Source organism: Spea bombifrons, chromosome 5, assembly GCF_027358695.1.
Source record: "Spea bombifrons isolate aSpeBom1 chromosome 5, aSpeBom1.2.pri, whole genome shotgun sequence".
In the NCBI taxonomy this organism is placed as follows: domain Eukaryota; kingdom Metazoa; phylum Chordata; class Amphibia; order Anura; family Pelobatidae; genus Spea; species Spea bombifrons.
This window is the reverse complement of record NC_071091.1, coordinates 61,896,757-61,910,867: the sequence shown is the minus strand read 5'-3', so window position 1 is coordinate 61,910,867 and position 14,111 is coordinate 61,896,757. Positions and strand designations below refer to the sequence as shown.

At 37.9% G+C, this 14,111-nt stretch overlaps 1 protein-coding gene across 1 annotated transcript in view; it reads right to left on the bottom strand.

The window, feature by feature from the left end:
- Window positions 1–8,262: 8,262 nt before the first annotated feature.
- The window catches only part of ADAMTS16 (ADAM metallopeptidase with thrombospondin type 1 motif 16), a 74,679-nt gene continuing 68,830 nt past the window's right edge, over window positions 8,263–14,111 (bottom strand). Inside the window, exons 21-23 of the mRNA XM_053468280.1 lie at window positions 13,770–13,994; window positions 10,185–10,329; window positions 8,263–9,485 (exon numbers count right to left, since the gene is read on the bottom strand). Coding sequence (XP_053324255.1) covers window positions 9,370–9,485; window positions 10,185–10,329; window positions 13,770–13,994 — 486 coding nt within the window. The 3' untranslated portion in view covers window positions 8,263–9,369. The remainder of the gene's footprint in view (window positions 9,486–10,184; window positions 10,330–13,769; window positions 13,995–14,111) is intronic.

Genomic DNA, 14,111 nt, shown 5'->3' with positions numbered 1-14,111 from the left:
TATTGCAATAATAAGGATGTTTGTGCCACTCACATACAGGCAAGTGGAAATTGTCTCTAAGGTCCATAAAATTTTAAAGATATTAATTACAGGATATTAAATAAATATTTTATACACGGATTCAAAATACTGTCCTGTAGATTGTAAAACCTTTCGATGCACGGTTCCAGAACTTTTCTCACAGTGTTTGCAAATTGATAGATGTTGTGGTGAATGCCCTGCAAAAATTCTGGTTGCCCTGGGCCCTGCAACTCCTAGAGAAGAATATTGACTGGCTTGTGTGCATAAGCATTTTTTTGGACAAAATAATTTAGTTGGGGTGGGCTAAGTTGACACTTTAAACTAAATAGTGAACATCTGAAGATACTTTCATCACAATTTGGAGGCCTACTTTGCAAAATCAAAGTCTATAAATGGTTTATCCACTATAATAGTTGGAAAACTCCAGTATAAATAATAGACAATTACCTTATTGACCCCCTTATTGAACCGATATTCCAAACCAAGGGTGCTGGCAACTTTTAGGTAGATGAGAAAAATAAGACAACATTCCTGTTATACACTGTTACGGTACATATTTGGGAGAGTTGTGTAAAAATGCATCAAATAATCTCTGAAAGATCCCAATCATGCTGCCATCTTGCTAGATAATCTTCAGGGAGTGGTCCATAAGGGCAGTTCAGAAAGAAATTGTGCCCTTATTGCAAGCGCACCATTATGTGGATTTAAATAAACAGCTAAGATGAAAAGAAATCCATCAAGTCTTGGAAAATAAAATGAAATCAGCAGAATCCAAAATGATGTCATATAACTAGAGAAGGAGAAAAGTTAGGCAGATCTATCTATAGTTGGAGTAGATATCTTTCACCTGGACACAGAAAATGGAGGGGGCACAACAATGCCACTGCATGTCATTGGAACATATTGCAAACCATGTATCTCGTTTGGTTGGTACTTTAAGGGTTAATGAACTGCCCATAATTTTAAAATGTAATGCTAATTGCAGACATGCTGTATATCTTTATGACTATGCACCCACGCATGGCATTTGTTTATCAGACGAGAGAAGATGAAAGGCTGAAAGATTTGCCAGAGTGAGGAAGCAGTTGCTCAATATTCTGAGTTTAATTTAATTAGTAATCAAAAGTGTCCTCTAGGTCTAGGTCAAATTAGGTTGGGGCTTTAGCGTGCAAATTTAAGGGAGAATGGCATAATTAAAGAGGAACAGTCACCAATGCAGTTTAATAGAATAAATATATAAGTTAAGTAAAATTAACTAAAAATTTTGTTTTTTTGTTGTGACCCGTCAACAAGGGAAATCCCAACTGGCCCTCTGAGCTCCTCTCTTTCCCTTTCTGAATTCCCATCTTTTATTTTTTTATTTTCCTTTCTTTTTTAAATCTAACCACAGTCTCTCTGTTTTATCCTTTTAAGGACAGATGAAACTATGTGCAATCTTAGGAATCTGGACCATAGCTCGTGCTCTGAGTTTAATAAATTGAATAACTAGTTTAAAAGCAAACCTCATGGAAGCGGACGTCAGTGGCAGCCTATGGCAGGGCCGGTGTTATTTGATTAATTTCCTGTCATTGAGTTTTCCCCTTCTCTTATTTCCACCTTTTCGAAGGCTGCCTGACCAAATTAACAACAACCAGCAACTCAGCAATAGAGGAAAGATGAAGGAGACATAATGACCATGAGAAAAGGATGTTAAAGCAGATTTGTCACTTCACCCAATTCCCACCTTTTACACTTTAATACATCATAAAATAAAAATATGTATTATAAAAACCCACTTTACGTTTTTAACATGAAGAAGATATCCGAAGAAGATATCCTCGTTTCCTGGTCAGGGTCTGCGTGTTTATTGTTCACACTATCTCTGTCCTGTTGTTAAGTTGCTGATTGTTTTTAATTGGTTCAGAAAGTGTTTCTCCTTCTGCTTACACTTCATGGTTTCAGCAAAAGCAACCAGGGAGGACATGTATGAGACTTAACTCCAATAATTAAAGAGTTCATATGCCAATTTGCATGCAGTAAAATGCATTGGCATGTAGTCTGTGCAATATTGATTCCAACATGCATTCAAAAATAAAAGTACAATTTTGGGGAGTAAAGTGTATACAAAAAAATCTTGAAACACCATGGACCCTGCTATTACACATTGCCCTGTCCACCAACCATTCCGAATATATATATGGGGGGTTGACAAACAGCTGGTTGACTAGTATAATTCTTCACCACATCTCTATCTAAAGGTCATATCTCCTTGGATTCAGTCTGCCTGTCACAGCACATATACAGGCAAAGAGAGAGGTTGTATGTAACTGCTTTAATTGGTTCACCGCGACCTCCATCAGCCTATCACAGCAGGTTTCATACATTCTTACAGACACTCTGTGGGTGGCGATACGAGGATAGGCCAAGCATTTCAATGGGGGAAGTTGCCCACCTAGCAATCCCAGAGATACCCTTGGTCTTAAAGACAAATATCATTGCCAGCTAAGCAAATTACATTTTAAACGAAAATACTCAATTGTATGCGATGTAGTTTTAACTGTTGTAGCGTTTTACTGATAAATATGTTAACAATGGATTGCGTCTCCAAATAAGGGAACGTAGAATCACACACAGATAACATAATTTAACACTATAAATCGATGTCAGTGCTGATACTGAATATGCTGAGGGTGTAAAGTATAGTAGGTTGAAAAAATCCTTCAGTCCATCAAGTTCATACCTATTTCTAAAGTTGATCGAAAAGAAGGCATAAAAACCTACTTGGGGCAAATACCAATTATGCCACGACAGGGGAAAAAAAATCCTTGCTTGATTCCATAGCAGCAATCATATTACTCCCTGTGAGCGCCACAAAAAAATATTGTTTTTCCTACTGTTAGGTTCAATGAAATACAATAGCATGTTATGACTAAACATTATATCCTTCAACCAGCCCAATGAGTTATAAGGGGGATACATAGAAATATTTCACATTTCTGTCCTCTGCAAGGGTTAAACATGAGATTTTTTGGGTCACAAGCATTTTGTCCTAGTGTTTTAGTTACATAGCAGGAAAACAGTAATGTGATCTGGAAAGACATTCTAAAATACGAAGTGTTATACCCTTTCCAGATGGGGAAACCCTCTATCAACTCATATTTATCATGCAGCTGAAATAATAGAACATAATCTTAGATTTTACAGTTTTCACGAACGAATATAAAAGGAAGCAATCCATATGAGTCAGATAAACACAATGATACCTTTTTATTTCCTTAAGATTACATTTTGTTGGGCACATTCCTACTCCCTTTGGTGTGCATGCATATTGATAATGCACACTTCTAATGGTGCCTGAAATGATTAATTCTGTATAGCTACTGGCTGTATGTTCTTAGAGGTACAAGACTGCTAAATCGCAGTTTCAAATAACTAAACAATAACATGTATGAATGGAGTTCATCTAATTTGAAATGGAAAAACATGTACAAAATAATATTTGTTAATGAGCTAGGAATCTTAAATTAACATTTGTCCTTGGTACAAACACCTTTCTTTCTGAGTGCTTAGATTTGCAAGTCAGAGGTGTAGCTAAGAAACTTAGTTGTCTCCATACGCCTGACCGGAAACTAGCTGCAAATCCATGGAACTGTACGGGGCTAGGAACCACGGAGATGACTGCCGACAATTGAAACTGCTATGGACACCTGTTGTCCCACGACGTGGCTCTTTTGAGGTTACACTATGCTCATGGTGGGCAATACTCAGTGGTGGTTATGGAGAGAAAGCTCATTTGGAAACCCTGTTTTTTTGTTACCAATCTATGGCTAAGGAACTCTGGCCCGGCTTCCACGTGGACTATTTCCGGGGGACGTTTCTGAAGCTGTCAGGGTCCCGAGGTCGGATCAAGTCGCTTTTTGGAACATAACATCCTTGGACCCTGAGCTCTCCTTTGGTATGCCAGGATTGATGCCGCTCCCTTGGGATCACCCCAAAAATAGTGACTTTTTGTTGGGTGGGCGTTGCTTGCCATAGAACTGTATTGAGGCGCCGGGCTGTCTCAAAGTTGATGGAATTATACTCCTGATCCAATTATGTTATCTGTATAAATATCTGTGCTGTTCCCAATAAAGTCAGTTTCTGTTTTACCCCAATACGAGTTCAGGACAATAAAGCACTGTATTGCTATGTTACAGTGCCACCAAGGTTCCTGGGGAGCGGTGTTTCCTGCTGTCTTCAAAGCTATTTCCACCTAACAATTGAAGTTCTGTATTCCTGGTGGATATGGGCAAAAGGAAACAAGGTCTGACGGGTGTACCCAGTCGGGGTACAGGGCGTCCTGTCACAACGTGAAACTGTCATCTGTGAGATATCAGGAATGTGAGGTAGAAGGTGGTGTTCGAACATGGATGAGGAGATGTTGGATAATTTAGAGACAGTACATAGTTGTGAGAAGACAGGCCAATTTGGTGGCCATATCACATTGAGTAGGGGAGGTCAGAGGCAGTTTTTAGGCAGCAGGGGCTGGTGAATTATCAACATGTCTAAGAATTAGTATGTAAATGTTAGAGTAGATAAAGAAAGACAGCCTTGAGAAACAACAATTTTTACATTAGGATGTAGGACTAGATGGTAAGTAAGTCTACAATCAGTTAAAAGGATCGGAAGGAGGGAATTGCTGGTATTTACTAAACATTACAGTGTAAGGAGAGAGGGACTCCAACCCTCTCTCCCTTATATGCCTTTAAGTCTCAAAAGTAGGCCACCATATATGAGTGCAGTAAGAAAGGATATGATGTAAGCCCAGGTTCCTTATAGCAAGGTGGGTGAGGAGTGTAGAAATGAAAAGGTCCTGAATATCTTGAATCATATCCATTCCACTTTTTTGCTCACTCAGAAAAAATGCATCAATTGCTGGTCTGAGCGGGCAGGTTTATGTTCTTTGTTATATACATCCAGTCCAGGAGTAGAAATCTTAATGTCATAATACTTCATATATACAGAAGTATTAAACTACAAAACCGTAATTTACCATTTAGTGTTTAACATAAAAAGCTTCAACGACACTGTACAACATTTACTTGGAACATAGTGTATAGTGTACAAAATGTATCTTCCAGATGTTCAAACAAATGAATTATATTTTTATTATATGCATTTAAGATTGAAGAAGAATTGTTTTCAATGTAATGCTTATTTTTTCTAATAAAATCATGAAGTTGAAATAGGTGCCAAAATGGCTCCCGCTTATGCAAATAATTTATGTGCTAGAATGAAGGATGGCTATTCTTGGACAACACTGAATATAAAGATAAGATCATTTCCTGGCTTAGATTTTTGGATGTGTTTTGACGTGGAGGGTTAGTATTGCTTATTTTAACAGAATCATTTTCATTATGAACATGTTTTAAACCATGAACTGTGTCTATAACTTAATAAAATGATAATTTATCCTACTTGCACTCAGGAACTGCATATTTTTTCTGTTCTATTGTTAAATTCTCTCCCCGATATTGTTAAATTGCTAATTGCTGTTAATTGGCTTAAGCAGCCTTTGTAAGAGTGGGTCGAAGAGAAGGGCACTTATTTTGGCACAGGAAATTGATTAAACAGTTAACGTGGAAGAGCTCATGCTAACTTCCCTGCACAGGGGGCCTGTTTTGTTCAGAGTTCCTCATGCTTGATTACACTTGGCAAATATCTTACTTTATTACTCCATCAGGGGTTGATACCTAGAACGTCTTCCTCAACACAGCATCCGTAAACTTGACTTTGAACGCCATTGCTAGGTGTGGTTTTGCATCTACCACTCATTTCCACAACTTCTCTACCACTAAACGTTTTCAAAATGCATGTTCTCTACATGTGTTCCTACATGTTTTCTAGAACCCACAATGGCATTTATTCAACAAAGCCAGAATTGACAAGAGAGCTGTGGTGTCAACTGCTTGCATTCACCACGGCTTACAAATGACCATCCCTGACACATTTATCTGCAAGAAAGGTTGAATTAAAATATATTAGCTAAGCCCAATGCTTCTTTCCAGTTTCTATTATGCTTTATATTGATATTGGGTGTATTCTCATGGATTGTAGACAGACAATAGATATTCAAATTGTGTTATCTCTGTCCAAAGTGGTTAATGTGCTGGTGTACCAGGAGGAGGCACAAAACTATAATGAATATAGTACCATGATTAAGCTACAAACCAGAAGAGGGCATTTGTACAAAACCCCCCCCAAAAAAGACATCTGCTTTCAACAATTGATGATATCCTGGAGAAAGAGGTGTGGAATAACAGAACAACTATGAACCATCATTTGTCATGGAGAGCAGCAGCCAGAAGATTACTCCAATAAGTAATAAGTATGCAGATACAAAGATGGACTTTTCGCATGAATATGAGGTAAATCTAGCTATAGAAATATTAAAAGTAAATATATATATATCACTATATGTAAATTCCACAATTCTGATGTGGTAAGTTTTTCTTAGTGGAGTGGTTTAGAAGGGTTAACTTGTTTACAATACCCAACAACACCTGCATTTATGGAAACCCCAGTTGCTCTTAACTATGTTTGGTGTTGACAAGAAACTGGATTGTTGCTTTGGAGATCCAGTTGCACACATTGAATGGTTGCTGTAGCAAAATAATTGATTACAGTTTACCAGTTTCTGTGGTTTAGTGGTTTATTTGTAGAGCATTGGTAGTACACATAGAACATACCTTGTGTTTTATTTTGTGGCGTTTTTACACTCTCTGCAACTGCTACAAGTTCCACGTAGTTCATATTGTAGATGGTCCAGTTGCTGATCAAGAAACTTCAAGTGCAGTCATTTACTATTGGGATTCAAGATTTAAAGATATGTTTGGTCTTTCCCTGGCGGGGATATTATATGGACCATTCTGTTAAATTTGTTTGCTTGGATAATTTTGGCAGATTTTACTATCTGGTTCATGCAGTTTCACAATGCGTAAACCTATGTGAATAGAAGCAAAGGAGCCTGTGTGACTTAAAATGGAAACGTAGCTGTGACGGAAGCCTCCATCACTGGGACCACTGGAGAAGCCTGACTGCCAGCCTCCTCCCTATTGACTATGGGCCCTGAGTTTGTAAAGACCTTTGTGGCTGCCCCCAGAAGTATCATCTCCTCACTGGCTGAGGGGATTATCTCCAGCAGACAGCCAGGATCTGCCACCAGGGAGTGACCACCATTCTTTCAGTTTAATGTTGTATAAATCAGTCTCCCCCACCTATTGTATGGTTAATCTCGTTACTGCCCCTGTTGTCTCTGGGAGGCAGATTAAGGGGCCGGTTTGTGTCCCAATATCTTGTTTTATGTAAATGTGTGTTTTGCTGGATATATCCAGCTCTGTGTGTCCAAAATAAATCAGTCTTCGTTTGGTTTTACCCTACACTGAGTCTCGGCTAGTGACTGGGGAACCGGGGAAAGTGTGTTGTCCCAGGCTAAGGGAGCACAAGACATTAATTGTAAAGATCTATGAAATGTTGGTGAATGAAATGCTTGTGGAGGAAACAGGGCAATGAATAATGGGACTGCACATTGTTATGACATCACTTTATGTTGCACTGAAGTATAAACTGCATTATAGTGTTTTGAGTCTTTGTATGTGCATCTGCCATTCTCCCCTTGTATCTCTCTTTAGTAGGTACAGTTTATCTTTGGTAGCCATTTGTCTTTTTCTTTTCCACATCCCCTGAAACAAGCGTCCCTTTTTGACCATTTGAAGCTTTGGGAGGTATTGTTTCTACTCTTGCACAATGGCACAACTTTAAATGTCCATTTCACAGCAGCCAACTCATAATCATCCTCGGCCTCACTTATCGTCCAAAATTAATAGAACCCTCTGCCACATCCACACTTTTCTCACCCCTTTTCTCCAGACAGGTATATTTACAAAAGTGCAGGTGCTTGTAAGTTGGCTATAAATGTGACCGTTAACTCCGCTCAGCTAACATGGTTACTTTGGTAATGGAACCTGTATTTCTCGTTGGGGAGGTCCAGACACATAGTGCAGGACACCCGGGTGTAACACAATCAACCTATTTTGATATCCGGGCCTTACCTCCATACATTCTGTGAATAAGTCTCATTTTGATAATCAAACATATGGAATACCATGGAATTTAGATCAACACTATAATATCAGAAAATGTTACTGTATTATGGTTATTTATTAATTTTCTTAGCGATTGAAGGTCAGAAATAACAAGCACGTAAAAGTTTCATTAAAAAAAGTTTATTAAAAAAAGAGTTCATAAATATATAGCAAAAAACTTTACAAGATTACCCTTTGTAGGGGATCACCAATCAGTAGGAATAATGTGCAATCCCCTTCAACGTAGGTAGGGTTTAATGAATCTATTGCAGCACCAAAAATGAGCTCCAGTTTGTTTCCAGCACCACAATACACAGAGTTTAAACTACAGAACATAATAAATTCACATGAAATTTTTTACTGTTTGGCATATAAGACATTACTATGAAGCTGTTATATATTGTAAAGTTGTAGTACCTTAATGACAACTTGTTAAAATTGCTGTTATAAAGGAAAAATGTAAAAATGCTATTATTTAAGTGAAAGCTGAAGACATTTTTAAATGGAAGCACCTTAAAGTAAAATAGAATATCCCCATTTTTATCTGCACCCAAACTGTGTTTTCTCACTGGGCAGGTCTATGACATTGAGCAAACGTTAACCATGAGACCAAATGTAGAGTATGGAGAGGAAATGCTAACACAATTAGGAATATCTTGTTCTCTCCTTAACTCATCCAATGGACTAAATAAAACCAGTTTTAGAGTCCATTTTTTCAGTGAGATAATGACCTTGAGTATGCTGTTATAACACAGAATTAAGTTTTACAATGGACCGGGGTGTTCCAAGTGTTTAACAGCAGGCAATAAAATCACCAGTGCTGAAACATGCTTACGGCTGCCTGGAACCAGCTGTCGGAAGTGTTCTTTTATTGGCATGCTGGAAAGGGAAACTCACTGGTTTCTCTTAAGTGGAGTCCTTGTAACAGAAGGAGTGAGGTAAAACGAGCCACAAAGCTTGTTCTGCAATTCTTCCATGCGCCGATTTCTTCTTTTTTTTGTGTGATCCAGCAAGAAAGATGCAGTATGTTTTTCCACATAACAAAATAAAATGCATGTGTCCTCTGACAGCATAAATTAGGATATCAAGGGCAGTTCATGGATGATGCGCCTCAATGCTAATACTGTTCAAATAATAAAATGTTTGAGCCTTTGAGAATTTCTCAAGCACAATACTGAAAAAGCACCTTTTAATAGTCATAATGTTTTGTATTTTTCCCTTTTTTTTCTCCTAAATTGACAACTATTTACACGTTTGACTTTGAGCAAGATCTGCAGCACTGCTTGCCATAAAACTTGTGACCACACACTCCATGCTGAGGTACCAAGTAACACCAGTTGAAGTAATCCTTGCAAACAGTGTCTGTATTGAAGAAAGAATAAAAAAGGCAAAATATAAGTTTAAAACTATAAAGAGTTTAGGAACAATCCTCTGCATTATGCATTGACAGTCTTAGTGGGCAGAACTAATTCCAGACAGAAGGCACTGCACCTAGAGGTGTATTATCTTACTATAGGTGATACTGATTATCCTGTCTCTCAGCTGACCAGTGTCTGTGAAGCTTCCAAAATAATACAAAAGGTGAGACAAAACTCCCTTTCTTTCCACCAATGGCACACATTGGGGTTTTTTCAATGGGCATTATGATATGTTCACATTGGGATGAGGGGTGAGGGAGAGGCATGGCTGGAGGTCCACACCTCTAATAGGGGTTTTCAGAAAATGTAAGGGTTAATTACTTCTCACCTCACTTCACATAAGTTGGGAGCAAAAGGGGGCTGTCACTCTCCCAGTTTGTTAAAATTATACATGGAGACGGGATGTAATTTTGTGAGTTGGAAGGGCATGAAAGTTCACATTGAACTGCCTATCACCTGTACTACACAACATTTAAAGCCACACACACAGCTTAGTGAATCTGCTAGTTTTGCAAGTGTTAGCATGCAATTGTACTCAACAGGAGTCTTTGTCAGTCAAGGTGTCTGCTCGACCTCTTAGTGAATAGACCTAATTATAGTTCTGATGTCTCCATAAACAGAAAATTATCGTGATTGAATTTACCTTTCTTCTCTGGAGGACAAAAGTCGGTATTGCAGGCCTGTGACACTGCTGGTTTTTGAACAGGAAGACATCCTGAAGCAGGTCTTCCATTAATAAGACATTGTACTGTACGGACCTGAACTCCTCCTCCACAGGTAACTGAACACTGTAAGAACAAAGTTTGTTAATTTAGAAAAATAAAAAAAAACAAAGTGTAAGCCATCCCTAACATGTCTGAGTACATAATTGGATCATGTTCGAGTTCATGCGTAAAAGATCACTGAAAAAGTATTATAAAAGTATGATAGAAACATTAAGCCTGTCACTTGTTGCTAAGTTCTCATCTTAGTGTCCATCAACAATGGTACTTGCTTCAAGGTGGTGTTGTTGCACAACTCTTGAGTAATTTGAGCCCCAAAGGAGAGTATCCCCCATCACCTTAGGAGTCAAACTAAAAGCTATAATACACCAAGACCAAAGAGGTCCGCTCTCGAATTGTTTTCTTAAATAAAATGCGTATGTTAGTTTGCCAAGAGATTATTGTATAGGCAGCACAGTTCTCAGTATCTGGCAATGAGTAAGCTCTAATTTAGTATAAAGCGTGTTAGGCATGGTCTATTCATGTTTGGTGTATGCTGTGTACTCCAGCATTAACACTTCTATTTTGGAAGCAAATTTTCAAGCTGTGGAGTGTCATTATTTTGCGCCTATTCTTTCGTGGGTCAGTTCTCAGTATCCAGGAGTTAACAAAATTAACAATATAAGCACATGTTGATATGGTACAGTAGAAGAGTATACAGTATACTGTCTGCCTGATAATATTAAGAAAATAACAGCTTGCATGGATTTTGTTCACAGTTATCCAATTCTTTATCTCATGATAAATAAGGTAAACCTGGCCCACTGTGTTCTCAATAACTTCTTCAAACAAATGGTTCATAAGGCACAACTGAAAAATATATCCATAGAAACCATATCTGTTTCTAAACAAAACTCAAACATCAGCAAATTACCAGATAGAGGACAAGACGTTAGAAAATAAACAGAAAAATGATGAGGTTGCTAAAAGTTGTTCGTTTAATTTATTAGACAAGACACAAACAATTAATTACCATTTCTCCACTAGAGCACAATATACTTTACTATTGACAACAACTCCCCAGGGCAGGCTACTCGGAGCTCTCCCTCTTGTGAAGGAGTGACTTTCTGAAGGAGCGCAGCTAGCCACACAAGGGATGGGGTTAGCTGAAACAATGGCAGAGCTAGCCCCAAGAAGCATTTTACGGATTGTGAGTGGTAGTGGAACTGGGTAGGAGAGGGCATGGCATGACACCGCTCCCCTGCCCCGAAACAAAGGGAAGGGAGATCAGGAGACTCCTGAGGTACTCCTGCAGAGAGTACACAGGTATGGTCATTTTATGTCCTTTTATTTATTACGCAGAAAATGTTTCAGGACACTATACATTAAGGACAGAATTGACTGAGTTGTGATAATGCCCTGATGAATTTGTAGGAGGTTGCCTACACAAAAACCAATCTTGGGTATTTGGTAAGATTTGCTTGAGCTGATGAGGATAGCTAATGCCAACAAGGACTTTGGTCTGCTTTGGCTCTGATACACAAGTATAAATCGCTAATTGTCTTAATGCTTCTCAGGTTGAGTACCTAAGATGCACACCATTGAGTAGACCATTAGTTAAAGCTCAATTTTGCCTGGAAACTACTCATTCAAATAGCATCTTGAACAAGTTATCAAAAAACTAAATAAAACCGTCCCTTCCCCAAGGAACAGGACTATCAAATAATGGCATAGTTATAATTAGCACAGCTAAAAAGTTATATATGTATATATATACGTGCAGATGACCAACTACAATCTTATCGGCTGCTCAGTTACCATCGATTTAAATCTTTGTAACGTGTTTCACAGATGCAAGCAAAAGTAAGTAGGGGGAGGTTAACACTAGGGTCCAAACGCAAATGTATTCTACATATATATTCTATACATAACCACCACACAATGTATTAAATATGTGCAGAACACATAGGAAGTTTCTGTAGGTCCTATTTCTCTTTAGTAGTACAATCAATTTAGGGATCCTTACCTCACAAGATTACATTTTTGGATGGCAGTGTTTTTCTCAAAATAATAAACCTTCAAAAATGTTTATTGGTTTACTTAATTGACCCAGGGCTTGATTTTGTGTGTGTGGTGCATGGCTCGCAAATGATCTAACCCCCTAGCGACCCACAAATGTAAGAAACAATCCGAGTAAAAAATGGCATTACAGATTTCAGATTTCTTCAGTACTACAACATTGAACAGGCTTTTTAAAATGACTTGGATTTTATTGGTTTTCCTACACAGTGAAGAAATTGTATAAAAATGATGTAAAACGCCAAACGTACATTTCCAGATCAAGCCAACAATAGGAAAACTGGCAATTGCAAGGTTTATAAATGGGTTTATAGGGTGATTAACCAACTTGAATAAAATCATGGTGGGCAAAGTATTTTGGCTTAAATGCCTTGTGAACTATACAGAGTACCGCAGATATGTATGTAACAGATGTACTTAGCATTGTACACTATAATAAATGAGGTAGTACAATTTCAGCCATATAACAATCGACTACACTTTGATGGGCCATTTGATATTATTCATATGTTCAGGACTATTTCAGCAGCTCTTGTGGTAAGCTCTTGGCCCGTTTTTTGAGTGTTAAGAGATGCTCAGATGGGCAAAGAGCAATCCATCATTGTTTTCTTGAAGACGTTCAAGTGAAAAAGAAAACAGAGCATGCTTAGGAGGTGTAAAACAGAGGGCTAAACTCTAGAAGCTCTGCATACGCAAATTCTGATTCTGTTTGAGGTTTAAAGGATATACATATATATATATATATATATATATATATATATACACATACACACACACACTACTTTTCAAAATGTTTGGAGTTAATTAGCTGTTTTTATGGACAATAGACATTTCTAGCTGTGCTAACATAATAGTGTTTTCTAATGATAAATTAGCCTTTAAAACGTAAACTTGGATTAGCAAACACAACGTGCCATTGGAACACAGGAGTAATTGTTGCTGATAAATGGCCTCTGAACGCCTAAATATTTTATAAAAAATCAGCTGTTTCCAGCTACAACAGTCATTTGCAACATCTGCTCTGCATTTCAGGTTATTTTAAATGGACCGAATTTGCTTTTCTTTTAAAGACAAGGACATTTCTAAGTGAGTTCTATATATAAAAATATATTTATATATATATATATATAATTGTTAGCCTATGTGTTATAGATAGGATAGTGATATCTGCCACATCAATGTTTACACTTTCTTACTACTGAGAGGCCCTTTCATGTTGTACCTATACGCATACTGAAATACATCTAAGATTCAGACTACCTCGTTTCAGATTATCCCGACCCCTCTATGTAGTTCTGGGAAATACGTTTATGTATCACGATGTATGCCATTTACGTATTTCACATGCCAAAGTAGGATTTTATTTCCCCACAGTAAAGGATTTCATGCTGTTGCAAAATACTAGCTGAAGCTATGCTGTACCCCAGTACCTTACATCATAAACCTACCTGAGACCAAGGAGACGTGTACCAGGAACCTCTAAGCTGTTTAATCACGGGGTAATAATTGTATCTTGGGCATTCCGCCTTTTGACATTGTTTTTCAAGATCTAGGTTTGGCTTCTCCAGATGTGAGCATTTTTTGGGGGCAAGATCTCTGTTCTTTCCAGAAGCATACTTTTCTGTACATGTCAGTGTCCTTTTCTGAACTCCTGGTCCACAGGTTGCAGAGCACTGCAAATACAAAGAGTATTCTTTATTATACTTATAACATAACCTATATACACACACACACACATTCATGAGCTGCATTTGATAAAAGGCCTTGCACCTAATAAAAGTATTGCACAC